A 19,761-nucleotide genomic window follows, 5' to 3' on the forward strand; every position below is an offset into this window, starting at 1 on the left:
ATCAAACTGACACCCTTCTTAGATTAAAGATGAAAATAGTACATTCTTTTTTTCCCCCTGTATGTTTCTTTTTCAATTGTAAACTAATAAAAACAAAGCAGACAAAGAAAGGTGAATAGTTTTAATTTAACACATCTAAATTCTGAGTATGCAGGTCAGACATGGGGAATGTAAATGTCCAGCCTCTTAAATAGACCTGTTCGACAGTATCTTGCACATGAATATATCATAATGAGTTTTTACTCAAAAATTAACCCAGAAACATTACAAATTCAGTTAGTCGCTAAATGTGTCTGTCTGAGCTCGAGCACTGTGGGTTTGCAAACAGCTGCATGCTGCTGGGAACAAGGTTAATGAGAGCAGTGAGACTGAACCATGGAGAACATTTAACGGCTGTGAGCGAAGCACTGAAGCCTACACACGCTGCTAAATGGCTTTCAGTGTGACTGACATACATAGCCGCAGATAACTGTGGCTCTCTTGATGTGTTTACATCACTTTCTACACCACTGAAACCCTAAAGTACATATAAAATAAAGGGTTCTGAGAAGTAAGGATCAAATTCATGCGAACATGTCCAAACACAGAGTGATGGAGCTAAACGTTACCAGACTGAAAAAATGTCATTTTGGCTTAACAGAGCTCAGGCCAGATTAGCCTGCTTAGCTGTGGTTTCCTCCGGCATTCAGGACCATCCTATGCTCCGTATTTCTTTCTCATTCCATCCACTGTTCGACAATTCCTCCTCTATTTCCCCCTCTCCTCCTCCTTTATTGTCAATGACTGGAGTTTTAATGATTACATCTGGCGGTGGCACAAATTAATTCCTGCCTCTCTGGCAAAAAGCTGTTCCCCACCTGATTATGCAAAGCAGGCCTACATTCTCTCCCTTTGAAGTGGAGGAAAAGCTGCTTAGAGATTCTCCCCTTGAGGAAACACTGCAATATGGGGGAACATCAACAAACCAGAGTTCACACAAAGGTCAGGAACATGGTTAACCCCAATGAAGCCCCACTTCATCTACACATCTCGCCACTTTCAAGTTGATGATGCGGTGGCATAATGATGCACTCGTATCAGAGGCCGAAGCTACTTTTTCAAAGACACGCAGAAGTGGAGCGAAACTAGGACGGCCAATAAAAATAGCCATATAAATGCACCCGATAATGCTTGTGTCTATGGCAGAGTAGCTGGACGAAACAGGTGCAAGGCTCTTGTTTCTTTCCTATTTCCGCAATCATGTCCTTGACAGTGTCTGGCTCAGAACCACCAGCCGCATACATTTTGGAGGGATGATATAAGGGTTTCAACCATAACTGCCATCGCAACAGCCTACTTTGTCTGTCTGTTATGTTCAAAAAGGTCAAATTTATGTGAATACTTGTGTGTTATTGTCTACAGTTCCTTTTAAAACACCTCCGGCTTCTGCTCTGAGCAATCACAGCCTGATGAAAAGCTACAATGAAATAGTCGACTTTTCACTCAAGCATGACACAAGAACAGTCCACAAAGGTAATGAGCCACTAGAAGAGACGATACTGCCTTCTCAATCACACTGAAGAGGTGCTGTGATGACAGATGTTAAGACTGAGACTTACAGCACGACTTCATGAGGAAAAAAGAGAAGCGGTGTGTTAATTATATCGTCACTGCTCTTACTGGTTATTAAACTAATCTCTCAGATACCTGCCTCCTGTTGAGTGTGCCATGTCTGCAAACAATTTCACTAGTGTTATGGCACATTACATACATAGGCCAATAAACATAAATCCTGGGTGCTCAGATAGAGGCTTTTAAAAATTCAGTAATGGCTTAAGTCAAGAGGTCATCCAAATTTAATGAGTGCAACCTGATTTACTGGCCTCAGGCCCGGAAGATGGAGATTCTGAATGTGAGCGCCTGTGGTGCTAAGTCTTATGTCATCTCACTCTCTAACTACCTCTCAGAGTATTTAGAAAGGAAAACTTGCACAAACTGAAATAAAGCTCTCACCATAAGCACATTTTGTATGTATTTTTAATTGTACGTTCTCATAGAATATTGCTGTCTTATAGTATTATCAATTTTATTATACAACATGGACACAGTTTTATTCATGTGCAGCATGTAAAGGAATCAGTTGATACGATCTAATTGTTCATCTGCAGTGTCAGTAGTTTCCATAATTGTCATAAAAACATAAATAATACAATAAATTAAAAGAGGTTGCAGAAGTAAAAGAAAGCAATTAAACCTGTAATTACTGAGCAACAGAAAAAAGTTATGAACACAACATTGATATATTAGCAGCTTTTAAGTTGAAATAGTACATTCGCCAGTCGGGTCATCCCCTGCTGGCCATTAGAACGACTGCAGGTTTAAGAAACATCCGCAACCTCCCCACTTTTCAGATTGGCCAGTGATGTGAGTTTCTTCGGATACTAAAAAAGGTAACTAAAGTCTTCCCCAAAAAAATGTGAATGTTTAGCCATTTCTTTCCTCATATCTTTTCAGCACAGGAGGATACACGTTATTTCCTCCTTCTAATCCGGGACAAAAACATGGGTCCCCAGGTCTTGCCTGCTTGAGGAACCACTAAAATGCCGAGTGGGTGTCGGTAAGACACGTTGCCATTCTGTGACTTGTGAAGTGTCTGTCCTCTGTGACCAGGGTGAGCAGGACTAAATGCAAAGTATTTTGATAAAGGAACAGCAATCTCTTCCCACAGGTCTTCAGGTTCAGCCTCAGGACAGTCATTCAGCACCGTCTCAACCACAGTGTAGTTCTCGGAGCTGGACAATGTGCAAGTGGAATAGACCACGACGCCCCCCGGACGGACTGCTGACAGTGCAGACCTGTGTGGAGGAGACAAATATTGCACTCCATGATGAGGGCCTTAAATTACCCCTTCAAACACTGCTGCAAAGCTGGATAATCATTGCTACCCCACTAAATTATTTGTTATTTATTGCAATTCGACCACATAGTATACAGACTCCATGGAGCTCTTTGTTGTTTTGAAAATTAATTTATTCAATTAAAGAGCTGATTGCCAGACTTTTTTTTATTCCTGACAAATTACACTAATTGCCTGACAGTGTGTAATGTAATTCCACCTTATAGTACTGTTTGTAATTGAATATTAATTAAAGTCCTTTTTGATTTAGTGTTTACATTATTTTATGTGTCATTTAAAACACTTGGAAATATTTTATAATCCCCCCATGTGAACCAAAACAATGGTATTATTTTGTGAGGAATGATTTAAAAGTTTGGAGACACTGCAGACATTTCTTCATGTCGGGACACGGCTTACCTAAGCAGCTGAGCCTGGAGCGCAGGCAGCCTGGCCCTTTCTTGTAGTCTCTGTTCCCCCTGCTGGCTGCTGCAAGAATACAACCAGCTCCTGTCATTAGAACATGGAGCATCGACTAAAACCTGCAACAGAGAGGGCAAGACAGCCGAGTCAGTACAAGTATTTATATATAATATATAAGATTTTGTTCTTTATGCAACGATAACTGCCTGGAGGATGAATATCATGTTTTGTTTGAGTGTAAAAACAAAAGCATTGTTGATAACAGAAAGAAATATTTGCCAAAATACTAATCATCTGTTCATGTTTAAACTTATACTGTTATTGCAGACTGATAAACCAAAGGTCGTATGTAAACTAGGTGCAAATCTGAATCCGTATCAGAAAATGTCATGTCATGACAATTCTGTCAAACCTAAGTGCAATTCACAATATTCATCAAAAAATATTCTTATTGTGTTAGTCTTTAGTATTTTTTAGTAGTATTTACAGACATTCGATTTACTTGTGTTTGGTTGGGATACAATGTGCAAGCTGTGTCTTCAGCCGTGGTGACAGGCTTAGACAGGCTTTGCAATAATTTGCATGAAACTGTACATCAGTGAGCCAGACAGCTTTTTCAAGGCATTCATGCGAGGATATTCACTATTTTCTCGATTCACGACTATCCCAATATTGAAAAGTCACAACGATGAATCTTTTTAACGAGATACACAATAAAATCTTTTATTGTCCTTAGTAAACGCAGTGATGGACAGCAGTGGTTGAAGAAGTAGAGCAAACATGAAGTGACAACATTTAAATAGTTACTGAAGATAAAAGCAGATGAAAAGACAAGCTGGAGGTCTGTAACATAACCAAAGTACATGCTATATATTCCATATAGCAAAAGTCAAAAGACACATAATAGTTAGCACAGAAAATTAAAGAAACAATGACAGAGTCTGAACCTTAACACATCAGCTGAGAATCTTCCCACAAATCAGTCCTCTATGTAGATTTTACAAAGCCATATCATTGCCCAGACACAGCTTGAACCTGCGCAGTCCGTTTGCACTTCTGTATTACCTCTCCGTCTGTTCACACTGTTTTACTCTAAACACTTTCACTCTATGCCTTCCCTTTTTTTTGCTCCCTTATCAGTCACTTTGATTCCTCCCAGCCATTTCTCTGTCGCTTCTTGGCTCCTATTTTGAATAAACGGTTTTCTCTTTTCTTCGGGGCTTATTAGCTTTTGTTCAAAGGCTTGCTCTTCTCATTCATTTCTAAACATGGCCTTGAAAAAGAAGTGTGACACCTCAATTTGTTGAGACACTGCGGTAAAATTCATACACATACTGCAACAGACACGACTCTCCACACCTTGTCATACGTCCCTGCCTCACTTTGCCCAAAAGACCGTCCGTCCTGCGGAGACACAATCACTCTGCTGTTTAGTGAGTGAGGCAGAAAGGACTCCAGGGTTTTGGCTAGCCAGTCCCGTCTGTGAGCGTCTGGTTCATTACAGCAGAGAAGCGCTGGAAAACAACACAGGGCAGCATTACTAACAACCAGTATTCAATGCATATAGGCTATTCAGAGCAGACTGAAATATTCCTTAGATTCAGCAGCAACTTACATGCAAAGTATGCTTCTAATATTAATAACAAGATGCATTTTGTGAAAAGCTAGAATTTAGTCATTTATTTGGGATAATTTCAAATGAAGTATAGCCATTAATATTTATCAGCTTTAATGATTGATAAATAAACGTCAATATCAAAATGTGCAAAATTCCAACATTTCACATTTTATTGCAAATGTATAACATAACTATAAGTATGTATAACTATAAGTTTTTTTAAGCCTCCCTCTATCATCTATTGCCTTGTTTTAAAACCACACAATATCCACGATCGTACACCTCTTTGCATGATATAAATAAATCATAAAAAAGTTTGAAAAGTCAATTTAAAGAACTTGTTTTACCTGGGTTGGCACCCTGCATTATGGCTAAGGCTTTGCCCCCAGGAGCAGAGCAAAGATCCAAAACTTTCTCCCCATCTCTGACTTGCAGAGCCAGCACTGGAAGCAGGGAGGCTGCATTCAGGAGGTAGTACTGCTTCAGCTGGCCAGGCCTGTGGGCCTGAGAGGGAAACCGCAGAGGATGCGGGTGGATGTAGCATTGTAATGAAGGATGGGGTAAACTGAGTGAAGGCTCTGATTCAAGAGCCTGACCAAGTGCATGAGAGGTGGTGTCAGGTTGGAGATCGGAGTCATTACGGGGGCACTCGGACAAAGAGTCTTTTCCTTTTTGCCGTTTAGAATTTGAGACTGTTGAGCGGACACTACAAGCCAACGTGGACACATCTGATCGTGGCAGCAATGTTGAAAAGCCCTGTGACTGAAGAGTCTGTGTGATTTCTGTCACAGCGCTGAAGCGGTTGAGCATGACCCCATACTGCCAAGAGGGAGGGTCCAGGAGCACAGCTCTGCAGGGGAAAAGCAATCCCAATAAAATGAGGGTACAACCGCTCTTCATGTGTGAGCTGCATGAATTATTTCAGACACAATTTACCTTGCAGACGGCCACAAGTCTCCAAGTTCCCGACTGTACTGCTGGTCGAATCGATCCAGTACTGGTTGACATGAAGATCTTCCTTTTGTGTGCCTTTTAGTAACCTGTGAGGGAACAGTCTGTGGTAAAAATGTCATACTGTAAATCCTAGGGACGCATGATATTATGCGGCATGCTTTAAGTAACGTCTGACAACACTTTGGTTAGTTTTACAGGTGCATTTGCTGATTCAAATCTGCAAGTCCTATTCATGTAAAAAAAAAAAATGGACCTAAATATAAAAGGTAAACATCAGGCTGAATATTGACCTATTGACTTAAGTGTCACCTGCTGAATATTAAGATGTACATCCTAGTTTAAGGTGGACTTTCCCTTAAAGTTTCAGAACTCAGGCTGAAAAGCCGGCTGTCTGGTGTCTTGTACACTCACTACCCCTGGTGGATATGGAGTGTAAAATCCATCCTGTTAGGAATGACTGTTGATGTTGAAATTTTTAACTGTGATTTTGTTGTTCTGTTCTGTACATGTGACATCTACTGCATGTCTGTCCGTCCTGGGAGAGGGATCCCTCCTCTGTGGCTCTTCCTGAGGTTTCTTCCATCTTCTCTCCGCCCTGTCCTCTCAAATCGAGGAGGATGTTGTCCACTGTACAGATTGTAAAGCCCACCGGGCAATGTGATTGTGATTTTGGGCAATATAAATAAAATTCATTTGATTTTGATTTGGTAGATTTGGCTATAGAGCTTAAATGGCTGGATGTAAATGGTACCTCCATAAACCAATTCAGATTAAATGACCTACTAAGATGGTAAAATAGCTGTATTATACTATCCAAATTCTTCTTTATCAATTCAGCAAATACAATTGGAGTCAAAAACAAGTAAGTTAACCCTTAAATAACCCTAACACCCCATCTAGTGGGCAAATAAGTAGCTGCTTTGCCCCCCTGACGAGAAAAAAGGCCAAAATGGTATGTACTTATGAGGTTTTATCGAGCTAATATTCAACCCAAACAGTGAGTGCTAAGGTTCGTCTGAGAAAGCAATGACATACTGTTGAAAAGTGGAGGATTAACTACAGTAAACCACTAAACTAGATGTGGACTGTGTCATTTGACAGGAGGAGTGGCTGATAATAAAACCTGTCAACCGCTTTCGAAACCAGAATAAGACAATATACAAGCAACGCTTCCCTCCAGCAGCATCCCGTACTTGTTTACCTGCTTCCCGGAGGATCTACTTTGCTCGTTGAGTTGTAAAACATCCTCGGGTCCAGTGTGACAGTTACACGACCACAACCGCCACAGAGGAGTCGGCGCCAGCTTCTTAGTTTTAAAACAAACTATTCCCCACGTCAGACTGCGGCACTGATGTACCAACATGTATTTAGACATTTAGTTCTCTGTTTTAACGGATAACCTACATGTCCGAATATATATTTATATTATAACTGTTGAGTTTTACTAGCATGAAGCTAAGGGACGTGTACGTTTCTCAAATCCGTCCCCCCTGAACTCTGACCGTGTGCCTTTAGTTCCACTTGACAAACGGCTGATATTTTTTTTAATTTATTTTTTATAGCAGCGTTAATATTTAGATATTATTAATTTTTATTTTTATTTTAGATTTAATGGTTAATATACTATTCCCTGTACATTGAGAGCAAAATTAACCGGAGTCAAATTCCTTGTTTGTGTACACATACTTGGCCAATAAAGCTGATTCTGAAGCTTACATAAATTAAAAAAGGTTTAGTTAAACTGTAAAAACACATTTATGTAACTTAATGCTTAATAAAAATATAATTGTATAATAAAATGCATGGATAAAGGAATAATTATGTAGTTTAATGCTACTCAACATAAATTTAAAAAATCACAAATGAGACATTAAATATATGAATGTTAAATTAATTTATGTATTATATAAATGTTTACATATTAAGTTGTATATTTAATTTGTATATTGATTGATTGATTTATTTTTTCTATTTATAATTTATTTATATACTTTAATTTTGAGTGTAACTTGCTGCCAGAACATAAATGTCACTTTCATTAACCATTTCACTATTCAATTATATATTTATTCAACATTTAATTGTTTAATTATGTTTTTAAAGAATAAAATTCTTTATTCTTTAATTATTAGAAACTTGCTTACAATCCGGGTTTTGACCTAATTGCGGAGTAATTGACACATTGCTGTGGTCAGTAAAAACTGTCTAATTCTAATCCAGCGTTAGATTAGCTGGGATTTTGACACAGTCAAATGAACAAAATTTTTGACAAGAATTTTGGGTATACTTGAGCTGTCATGCAATAAATTAACTGGGACTTCTAAACCTAAATTTTTCTATATTTTGCCTAGTGTTATAATCATTTCAAGAGAAACACACTGTGCCACTGACTTATTGAAACAAACAAATCAAGACGCAGAAAAAACCCAAATGTAGAGGACCCCATCAGCATTTACAAACACAAAGACACAAGATGAATTTCACATTTTACTTCTGTAATTGGTTGCATGTTTGTTAACAAAAACATTTGATTAAATATACAATATAACCGCAAAACCATTTAAAATGATTTCTGCTTGCCAGAGTTTCATACATCAGCGAGTTCACAATCTTCTAAGAAACACCAATGAACAAGAACGAGCACCACGCTAAGCTGAAATCGTTGTACCATTCAAGGGCATCTCAAACTGCTAATTCCTGTTAACAAAGTGATGTGTCCCTTTACAGCAGGTGCCTAACTGGTTTACATGGCAAACAGAATAAGGAATGCAACCATCAAACAGAAGAGACCCATAGCTTCAGACAGAGCGAAGCCCAGGATGGCGTAAGAGAACAGCTGCTGCTTCAGAGAGGGGTTCCTGTTGAGAAAACAAGAGGCAGCTGAGACAGGTTGGAGGTACCAAGTGTTCAAAGTATAACTGCCAGACATTTCAGTGAGCAAACAACCACATTATCTGTCAAGGTTCCCACTTTTACGGACTTCATATATGTATCAAATAACTATTAATAACTTGAAGACATAAGACAGCACTTGACAATGTTGAATAATTCTCTCTCTCTATATATATATTAAAACCCAAATATATCATTCCTTTGACTTAAAACTTCAATTAAATGCATTTATTGACCATGAAAACATTTGGAATCTAGTATGCCTCTGTTAGTTATTATTCAGTTATTACTATTACAATACAAAAAAACAACCATCTAATGAAGAAGAGCCACTAAAAGCCAATTAGTTATACATCCTGCAAAAACCAGTCTGTCCAACTAATAAAACAGAAATTAATTGTAAGATTTTTCTGACAGTTCTGATCGTCACATGCAACATTCACTCCTTGGAGGATATTGACAAACATCCTAAAATGACTAGATGTGTTTAATTTACCTGGCATATCCAATAATGAGACTACCGAACACTGTTCCAATTCCAGCACCAGATCCAGCCACTCCCACAGTGGCGGCTCCAGCTCCGATAAACTTAGCAGCGGTGTCGATGTCACGGCTAACAGCGCTGGTCTGGAACGCCCGCACTGCCACCTGCTGCTGGGAGGCTGCGATACTCTGTGGTGCCAGGAGGGAAGCAGTCTGAAATACAATAATTAAACAAGGTTAGTACAAAACCAAACAGTACAGGATCACAAAGTGCACTAAACATTGTTTTCTGCTATATAAAGAATTTAAGAAGATTTCTGTCTCAAACTTATAGTAATATCCTGTATTCTATGTAAAGCACAAGGTGGTCCAATCACCTATTTTGGTTTACAGTCAGTTTGCACAAGCTTATTATAAAATATCAGCAGGAGTTTGCAAGAGCTTCTACTCAATGTCAGTTACCTCACTAGCTGTTGGGGTTTCATCTTCACACATGCAGGTCAGGCCTGCTCTATGCAACTATCTGGAATACTTAATAAACCTGCACTTGATTAAGGTTCTTAAAAAACTCTCCAAAAAGAGAGCATTAGTGCAGGTTTAAAGGAAACTTCACATACTGACGCAGAAAAGGCCCTGCAGTGGTGATGTGGAGCTAATGTTAGCCACAAAGAACAGATGTGAGACAAGCTGAAGTATATTGTTGATGCAAATGTCAGCATTGCCTCTGCTCACAATTTACAACCATCCACTGGCACTCTTCAGTAGGAAACTTTTAATGTAAAGCATGCTACATTTAACTTCTATTCCTATCCAATCACCCCACCAGTTTGTTTTTGTACTTGCTGGAGATTGTGGAATTTAGTAACTTTGTTGGTTAGCTGCATTCAACAATTTTAGCCTTGTTTCTTCAGTACTGTATAATCTATGGGTAGAATAACATCAATAAATTGATGCTAAATGACCCTGCATTAAAATGTATTGGTATTATTTGTCTAGTCACTGTGTATGTGAGAAACAAGGGGCAGAGAAAAACAGAGTGGATTAATGGATCTCTGGTAGCTTCAGAGTGCTATCCTCTGTGAACACTCAAGGTCGATAAATCAGTTATACGCATCAGTCAGATGGATACTTACATCTGCTTTCCTGGCATCTGAGACTACTGCTGCAGAGAGTGGTCTGTACAGAGCCCGAGATCCAGCACGGACCTGTATCAAAAAGGAAAGACAGTTAGTGAGACAGTCGAGCTCTGATACGATGGTTTACCACTATTTTACACTGAAATCTGTCTGTCTTTATATTTGCTTATCATCAAATCATCAACCCTGCTCAAGACTGCTGAAAGCATGAGGTTTCAACAAACAATGGCATTTGACTTGGTGTTAATATGCTAAACTTTTAGCTAACACACCAATACTGATAGTGTATATTGCTTACTCCACCAACTAACTCCACAAATTTTACACATTAAACCTGCTTTTACAGGTCTTGGAGTACCACTGCAAGTGTGAATAAAGTGGCGTGAGGTTAAAGCTGGGCAATATATGGATATATTTCTTTATTTTGATATTAAACGGTATACCATCTTAGATTTTGGATATTGTACCGTGATATGGCATAAGTGTTGTTCTGGTTTTAGAGGTTGTAATACAGTAAAGTGTTGTTATTTTTTTAACTAACCATACTGTTCTACTTCTTCTAATACTTGCCTTAACCCACTTGGTCATTATATTCTCATGAATGACGATTTTATCAAAAATGTCATTATGTTAATATTTGTCAAAGTACCAATATCATACCTACAATATTGTCACAATATTATTATCAAGGTATTTCGTCAAAAATACTTTTGTGATTCAATTTGATTTTGCCGGCCTAGCATTTATGAAGTGCTTCTGAGGTTTTAAAATATTGTGTATCCTTACATACCCACATATAAAGAAATGTCTTGATCTTATTCTAAGGCCATATAGCACAGCCCTCTGTAAAGCCTTTCGTGGCTCTAGAGGAAGCTGCATGTAATCTGATAAATTGCCTCCAGTGATGTACTCAGTGATTAAATTGTGTTGTGGGTTGCCAGGTTTGAAAACACAGTCCACTGGTGTAAACTTTACGCTTCTAAAACACTGTTGGACTCATTTTGGGGAGTTTGAAAACAAATTTTCTAATTCTATCCAACCTTTTTAAACACAACCCTCTTCCCTTTTAAAACCTTGTGGCTTCATTGCCCACAATGCAACTTAAACCCTGAGTAACATCTCTGGAGGCAATTCATCAGATTACATAGAGCTTTATACATAAAGCCTTTCACACATGCAGTACACAGTTTAATGTGGAAATTTGTGGAGTTACCCTTTAAATATGGCTGCTTCACTGTGATATCATACGATTTAAAATTAGATATTTTGATCTTTAAGGGGTATAAACTGTTTTACATGGTGATAAAATGGTTAGGCTGAGTTTTGCCCTGATAATGTTCAAAGCCAGGACGTCCTTGCAGGTGTGAACAGAGGCTGACTTTGGCAGAGGGTCAAAGACAGCTACACAGCCCAGTGCCTGTGTTAGCATGCTAGCTGTTCGTCCTGAACACAGACTGGCAGCTCTTTTGCAAACTATCACTCAGCTCACTGTCAAAACACATGTAACTGTCACCTCCATTCATTCATGCAGACTCACCAGAGAGGGCGTGGAGACGAACTTAGCACAGGCATACATTACGAAGGGACGTGGTGGTCAGGTCAACCAAAGGAGCTGGTGTGGATTTGGTGTGTACCGTCTGGAGAAAAGCATACATGAAACACAACAATAAACAAAAACAGTTAGCTGACTGTGTTACTAGTTGGCTGAATAAGAAAGTACAGAGTGTGCAAAGTTAAGTGGACACACACAAGTAAGGTCAAGATTAGCTACACACCGAACAATGTCGCTAAAACAAGCTAGCTGGAAAAGAAAAGGAGCTGTGCGGCGCTGTGGTCAACAGAGCTACAAAGATACAGAGTTACACAGAAGCGTAACAGTTATATATTTGATTCAGAGGCAGTTTGTGACAGAGGAGGTTAGCTCTCACCGGTTTGTAGTAGAGGTCGAAGACGCGAGGAGTAAGCGCATGCGCAGTGTCACGTTAAAGGGTTGACTTCCGGTGTCCTGATGGGGGAGCTACGTTTGCTACCAGCTGGTGGACCTTCATGCTACAGTCAGGACAGTATGTTCAAATGTTACTGTACACAAAAAGCTGCATGTTATTAACAACCCTCTACAGACAGTTTGGACAAAATGCTTGTAATGCTTACAACCTCATAGCTATAAATTAATCCACCACACTACTACAAATGAAAAAAATCACCAATTTATTTGTCTTTCAGAATCAGCAGCCTGAGTTATTAGCAATATTTAACTATATATTTATTTAAACTTTGTTAAATGACCAAATTTTTATCTAAGTCTATAGGCACTCAAGTCGTACTTGAGTTAAAGTAAATTGTCATGTAAAAATAGTGCTTAATGTATCTGTTATTAAATGTACTTAAGTATCAAACATATTTTTGTCAATAAATGTAGCCTTAAGTAAAAGATGTAGATATATTTACATACAGTGATGGATTGTAACTAAGTACAATTTTAAGGTACTTGTACTTCAACTCCACTACATTTTGGAGGCAAGTATTGTACTTTTTACTCACGACATTAAGAATCGTTACTAGTTACTTTTTAGATTACATACTGCATCAGAGACAAATGAGTGCATGTTTAAATTTGTTTTATGGATAATCAGATAAAAAAAAACACTGATTCCAATAATCAGAAAAATGCTGAATATCGGATCTGATAATTGGATCGACATAGTATAGTATAGTATATAGTATACAATATACTACGTTCATTTTTCCCCTGGAAAATTACTTTTGATACTTAAGTACATTCAATATCAGATATTTTAAGTCTTTTACCCAAGTGCTATTTGTATGAGTGACTTTCACTTTTCCCAAAGTAATATTTTAACACGATATCCTTACTTCTACTCAAGTATGACTTTTGGCCACTTTATACAACACTTTTTACAAATCTACTGTATAGTTTGGGTCAACTGATCGTCAGCCTGACTATTCAGCATTTTTTCTGATTGCCAGAATCAATGGGTTTCTTTTTATCTAATTGCTGATAAAACTTGGTGGAGTAAAAGTACAATATTTGCCTTCAAAATGTAGTGGAGTGGAAGTATAAAGTAGCAGAAAATGGAAATACTAATATAAAGTAAAAGTACCTCATAAATACACTTGAGTAAATAATATCATGATAAACTTTATTTATACCGCACCTTTAAAAACAGTTTACAAATTGCTTTGACAGACAAGCAAAATTAGGAAACTCAGGAAGACAAACGCTCCACAGTCAAGCCAAACAAGGAAGCCTAGACTGATTCCTCATTTGACCAGGGTGATAATCAGCTGATATTATTACAGATCTATTGTCATTGGTGTATATATCGGCCATTAAGTAATATGAAATTGTAGTACAGAAATGCCAAACTAGGTAATTAAGAGACAGTGGTCCCTTGACCTAGTTTCAGAGAGCACTGACAAGTTGATTTATCATCTGCAAAATGTCTCACTTGTATCTTGGTCACAATAAAAAAAATTTAAAAATCTGAGACATCTATCTCAAGATTGTTGTTTATGTTTTGTTTTTAATGTTAGTAAAAAATTATATACCTTTATATCATCATGAGATATTTTTAAACTCCTAAACATCTATTTAACTATCGTCCTCAAAAACCCAGTACTGGTCACATAATAATCTACAGTATATCCACTACATCGTATTTATCATGTTCATTAGGTAATTTCCCTTGAGGAATCAGTTACACTCTTGAATCTAACTGAATGTGAACATTATCAGCTGTAAAGGGGCTTAGCTATCACATTCTGGTTATTTCAAGTAAGGTAGAAGGGCTGTGTATGTACCTCTCAGATGTTTTATATATCATTGTACATGAAACTTGGCCCACATTAGATAGATACCTGTCTACACCAGGGCCCGGCAGTTCTTCTCCTGCTTCTTCCACTATCAGCTCGTCTTTCTGACATCCAATGAGAATGTTGTCTTGGCACCAGTTCTCAGGTGAGTCACTTCAGAGATCATCAGGCCCACCACCACTGTGTCATCGGCAAACTTGATGATGGTGGTCAAGTCACATGTAGCCACACAGTCATACAGTGGGGACATAAGCTATTTTTCCTTGTCACAGAAAATACCCTTTAAAGATTTATGATCTGTGGGGAAATCAAGTGATGTTTGGCCAGAATATGATCTAATGGTTGGCTGGATGTGTGTGATCACATTTGTCATACAGTGTGTAATATAATATTTACAAAGGTATTACTACAAGCTGTGCTGAGAGGGAGAGAGAGCAAAAGTCCCCACACTCCTTATGTGAATCTATAATGGGACTCCAGGAAGAAACAGCATGTGGAAGCTTTTCAAATACTGGATAAAAATTTAATTACACAGAAGTCAGAGATATGACCGTGGGATATATCTGCTATATATTTGCTGAGTTCATGTAGGCTGAATCTGACAGCAAATGTTCCTCATCTCTAAACACAAAGAAACCTATTTTTAAAAAAATCTGATTTTCACTTGATCAACATTTGCACCAAAAACTAGAACAAAAGAAACATTAAGTGAACTATGAGTTGTTGATTTGTGAGGAAAAAAGGGTAAATTTGAATTGTGATAAGCAGATTTAGAAAATGAATCTATCAAATGTCCTGATAATTATATGTCATAATATATATTTTTGTTATTTTATTGTTAATCTATTCATCTTTTCCCACACAGGGATGAAGCACAGGATGCATTAATATGTTAGACAGGTACAGTACAGGCAGAGTTCAAAAGGTTCAACTGTAATGTGAGATGTGGAGCCACAAGGGGGCAGCAACACATCACCCAGAGTCTCTGAGATAAACTGGAGAATGAAATTGTGCCTGAGCAGCACATCGTGATGTAGGTTAACTACATTGTGCGAGAAAAATGTGTCAAATATGCAAGAATTAACATAAAATCACACGCTGGAGTGAAACAAAGGAAACTAAAGTGAGTGCCTCTGAGCTCCATCAGGGCAGCATAACGACATATTAACGTGTTTCACAGCCTACACGTTTAAATTAATTTTGCACTATTCAAATCATGGATCAGAAACAGCAAACATGATGTGTGGAGGTCAGGCTTGTCAGCTGCGAAGAATTACAACTGCACATGCAAGAAATTCTGGTTTGGTGGCAGCAGGCTTTTCATCTTTCAGACAGTGAGGAGGCGGGTGGGAGGCGAGGGATGCATGAGGAATGAATGTCACCGTGTGTAGAATTTTTATGTGCTCATTTTCAGCATTCTCACTGCCAGATTTACACTTTCTTCGGCATAATTGCACAAAAATGATCAATAACATCAATAACAAATACCCTTGTCTATTATCCAGACTCCAGCTCCCTTACATTAAAATAGCACTCTCATGTTGGTGCATAACTGCAGCCTCCACCTTGCCATGAAGCTAAAAAAAGCAAACTGATGAGCAATTGAACCGAGACAAGCGATCACATTTCCATAAAAGCATCCATCTGAGCGATGCATTGCGCCCTAATACCCCTTAACATCTTGCATCATGTGGATATCATTTTACTATCTCTAAATTTATCTTCCTAAATGAATATTAAATATTTATGTCCCTCCGGGCAGCTTTGAGTGGGCTTCCCCTCTTCAAGGATTCATCCCTGGCCGCCCCCTCAGAGGTAAGCTCTCCATTTGGCGAGGCGGAAGGGAGATTCCTCAGCTCTTCCAGTCATAAGCCCCCTCCTCTGTATGATGTTACCGTTACGCACCACTATAATAAGCGGCGACGTGATGTTCTGGGGCGAATCCCTGCCGACGTCACTCCCGGTCTCATATAAATAGGCTGAGCAGCGACTGTCAACCAGACTCAAGCAAAACCGCGTTTTCGGCTCCAACAACTCTTCACACCAAGGTTTATTGGATTACCTCCGTTGGATTTAATCGCCAGCACCGAGTAAGTGTCTTTAATACTGTTTGGAAATGTTTGGCTTTAGTTTTATGTGCGTCTTTTTGAGCAGTTGTTGGACAAACATGTGTTCAGGATGAGATTTCAGAAAGTGAGCAGATGTTTAAACTTCACAGCATGACGTTAAAATATATCATTATCTTCCACTGCATCCGTAGACCAGATTTTTTAAACCTGTACTTGTAAAGCCTTTTGAATTGTGAGTGAATGAGAGCGCACATTTACGCATGTCACATCTACCCACAGCTCCTCGGTACAAGCACAATGACTCTGAACAAGGGTGACAAATTGCGGAACATGGACAAGAGAAGAGGAAGCATGCCTTTCCCCATGAATCTGCCCAACCTACACCGGAGAAGCATGCCCGTGGACGACCGGGACCTGCGCGCCACGATGCCCCAGACGGGACAAACCGACGAGCTCTCCAACCTCCTGCGCTGCACGTCCTACTCCCCGAGCGAGCAGCACCGAGGCAGCTGCGCGTCCGACTCCTCCGACTCCGTCATCTCCACCGGCAGCGAAGCCGAGTCCCAGGTGTACAAGGTGGTTCTCCTCGGGGAGCACGGAGTCGGCAAGTCCAGCCTGGCGCGCGTCTTTGGGGGAGTTGAGGATGCTGGTCACGACTGCGATGAAGCAGGTGAGTGGTGATGCTGGGGATGAGTCATCGAGCCGACCCACCCCCCCTTACACACACATTCAAGATGTCCATTGTCTGAGAAGATACATGTGATAATTAGGACTGTCAGGGGTTAATTTAATTCATTTAATTTAGTCCAAACAATACACATTACATTAATATCACCATGCTTGGAGATACAAGATTCAATGAATGAATTATGAAGCATCAACACTTTTGGACAAGAAACTCAAGCATGACAACACATTTAAGAATAATGAAAATGTGGATTTTTAAAATAAACTCTATAAATTCAGAATTACGTTTTGCTGTGAGGAAAGTCAAAAAGTTTAGCTGATAGAAAAGAGATAAAAAACAGGGTTTTTATTTCTGTACGCAGGGCTGTAGATGCATTGATTATTGCTATTTCCATCTGCAGCGAGGCACCAGCTCTGCCCTCAGTAGTACAGCTGTCAGACAATATAAAAGGCCAGTGATGGCTTGATCACAGGCTGTGATCAACTTTCTGCTTCAAAAGGGAAAAAAAGTGCTAAAACCAGTGTGAAGAAAAGCAAGAACACACACTGACAACAAACACGACTGCTCCTTTCTGTCAGCTTGTAACACGATATCTCTTTTTTCTCTCCCCTCAGGAAACACTTATGACAGATCTATCGTGGTGGACGAAGAAGAGGCATCCATCTTGTTGTATGACATCTGGGAACAGGTGAGTTATATATTATTTACGTTTTGCCCATTTGCATTGATTCATGGATGTTACATTAAGATGGGATCAGCCGTGTATGATGCTAATCTTGGTTTCTGTTTCTTCTCCTGAAGGATAACAGCCAGTGGCTAAAGGAGCAGTGCATGAGGATGGGAGACGCCTACATCATTGTGTATTCAGTGACAGACAAATCAAGCTTCGAGAAGGCGTCAGAGCTGCGGATTCAGCTGCGCCGAGCCAGACAGTCAGAGAACATTCCCATAATCCTTGTGGGCAACAAGAGCGACCTGGTGCGGTCCAGAGAGGTGTCTGTAGATGGTAAGTCAGTTAGATTAACTCACTTTTTGAACCTAAAATGTCATATTCATCATTCAAATCATGACCAAATTTGCCAGAACTGATTGAGCTTAGCTGTCATTGGTGAGGTCAGGCCACATTTCTCACTCAACTGCTCTGGTTCAGGCACTACCACAAACTAAAGCTACCTGCCAGAGTGTTAAAACTACCATCACTTGAGCTTCTACCTTAATGTCTTCTTAATGTACTAAATGTCCTCTCTCCTCCTGTTCCTTCATCGCAGAGGGAAGTGCCTGCGCAGTGGTCTTCGACTGCAAGTTCATCGAGACGTCCGCGTCCCTTCACCACAACGTGCAGGACCTCTTCGAAGGCATTGTCAGACAGATCCGCCTGAGGAAAGACAGCAAGGAGGAGAACGCACGACGCATGGCCAACTGCAGGCGTAGGGAGAGCATCGGCAAGAAGGCCAAACGGTTCCTGGGCCGCATGGTCGCACGCAAGAACAAGAAGATGGCTTTCAGGCAGAAGTCAAAGTCCTGCCACGACCTCACTGTTCTCTGAGGAGGACCAGATGGGACAGACGGACATTTTTTTCTTTGGCCTCTGAAGACCAGATGCTGTGTGTGTTTTAACACTAACCCTAAAGGACTAATAGAGCTGTACAGAAATATATTTTTATTTTTTAGACACCAACCAAAAGCAAAGAAGGGACTTGAATAATGAAAATGATATCATTATCACGATATTGGTGATAACCTGCATGAAGCTTTGCAAACATTTATTCTGTTTCATTTTCTTTTTTTTTTTTGTTTGCCTTAAACATGTTGCTGTCATAATATGATCAGTATGTATGAAAAATCCACAAAGGCTTGTTGTGTATTGAGTTGCAAAGATTGCCTTGTTGTTGGGTTAATGTGATGCTCCTTTACTGGAGGGGACTGATGTATATATTGAATGATGCTAAATGCAACATACATCTCATTATCCTAAAAGATACAGGATCACAGTTCTAGGTCATCTGGACTCACATTTACTTGAAACGTGGTACGCAGGTTCGTGCTTCGGCCAAGTTACTGAGGACAAAGAAAAGAGAAAACTTCTGTTATTCTATGTTGTTTCATGACATTGAATTCAGGTTGTGAATGTATGAGTAAAGCAATAAGTTATATTATTCTTGTGAACTTTGACATCATTTGGAAATTCTTTGTTTACGTTGATTTCCTTTTTTTAAATAAAATACAAAAGTCAAATCAGAAAATCCTCTCTGTCTTTCTCTCTAAAGCGTTCAGGTGAATGCAAGTAGATGTTTTATTTACATCCTCATGAATATTCACGCGATCGTATCGGTGGAGTGGAACCTCGCTGGCCATTGGTTTTAACAGGAAGGAAACAAGGTAGTTAAGCATGTTTATCTGAAGGTGTTAACCATTAATCCACCAGAGGAGTACAAGTACGCAATTTTTCCACCCAATTTAAACTCCTCTCACGGCTCTCAGAGGGAGCACACACACCATTTGGCCAAGGTAAGACACAAAACGTTCTTTGAAATGGTTTTGCTAGTTGACTCATGGCGCTCTTTTTCATCTTTTATAATAGGCGTCAAAGGTAATTGCTGAGTAACAGTTTATCCAAAGTTTGTTTTTGTGGTTTAGAGGCTTACATTGGTTTTAAGGAGTTTATTATGTTACTGATTTGGGTTTGACCAAAAAGCAGCTGCATCTTAAAGATACTTGACAAACGTTAAAGGAGCACTATGTAGCTTTGGGGAAGAAGTTTGCATTTTCATGACTGAACAAACAAACTG

The 19,761-nt window shown here is 39.3% G+C and overlaps 3 protein-coding genes across 5 annotated transcripts; 1 reads left to right on the forward strand and 2 right to left on the reverse strand.

Moving 5' to 3' along the window:
• Window positions 1–1,998: 1,998 nt before the first annotated feature.
• On the reverse strand, window positions 1,999–7,335 carry nsun3 (NOP2/Sun RNA methyltransferase 3). 2 transcript variants are annotated; one of them, XM_084347957.1, is made up of 6 exons: window positions 7,072–7,335; window positions 5,853–5,956; window positions 5,264–5,766; window positions 4,658–4,812; window positions 3,296–3,417; window positions 1,999–2,834 (listed from the first exon to the last, which is right to left on the reverse strand). In XM_084347957.1, exons 1-6 carry the CDS (start codon window positions 7,243–7,245, stop codon window positions 2,510–2,512), a joined length of 1,383 nt encoding a protein of 460 aa, XP_084204083.1. In that variant the 5' UTR covers window positions 7,246–7,335; the 3' UTR covers window positions 1,999–2,509. The 2 variants fall into 2 exon arrangements, with proteins under 2 accessions (XP_084204083.1, XP_084204082.1); XM_084347956.1 differs by having other exon boundaries at window positions 5,853–5,971.
• Window positions 7,336–8,344: 1,009 nt separating this feature from the next.
• On the reverse strand, window positions 8,345–12,414 carry LOC311259018 (ATP synthase F(0) complex subunit C3, mitochondrial-like). 2 transcript variants are annotated; one of them, XM_084355808.1, is made up of 5 exons: window positions 12,310–12,414; window positions 11,919–12,018; window positions 10,379–10,450; window positions 9,259–9,458; window positions 8,345–8,728 (listed from the first exon to the last, which is right to left on the reverse strand). In XM_084355808.1, the coding sequence occupies exons 2-5, from the start codon at window positions 11,955–11,957 to the stop codon at window positions 8,614–8,616; spliced, it is 426 nt and encodes a 141-aa protein (XP_084211934.1). In that variant the 5' UTR covers window positions 11,958–12,018; window positions 12,310–12,414; the 3' UTR covers window positions 8,345–8,613. The 2 variants fall into 2 exon arrangements, with proteins under 2 accessions (XP_084211934.1, XP_084211935.1); XM_084355809.1 differs by lacking the exon at window positions 12,310–12,414 and adding an exon at window positions 12,157–12,299.
• A 3,805-nt stretch (window positions 12,415–16,219) lies between these two features.
• rrad (Ras-related associated with diabetes) lies at window positions 16,220–19,201 on the forward strand. The gene is made up of 5 exons (XM_084355942.1): window positions 16,220–16,305; window positions 16,564–16,954; window positions 17,587–17,660; window positions 17,774–17,978; window positions 18,241–19,201. The coding sequence occupies exons 2-5, from the start codon at window positions 16,582–16,584 to the stop codon at window positions 18,516–18,518; spliced, it is 930 nt and encodes a 309-aa protein (XP_084212068.1). The 5' UTR covers window positions 16,220–16,305; window positions 16,564–16,581; the 3' UTR covers window positions 18,519–19,201.
• The last annotated feature ends 560 nt before the right edge of the window (window positions 19,202–19,761 follow it).

Source organism: Pagrus pagrus (assembly GCF_965226575.1).
Source record: "Pagrus pagrus genome assembly, chromosome: 1".
Classification (NCBI taxonomy): Eukaryota; Metazoa; Chordata; class Actinopteri; order Spariformes; family Sparidae; genus Pagrus; species Pagrus pagrus.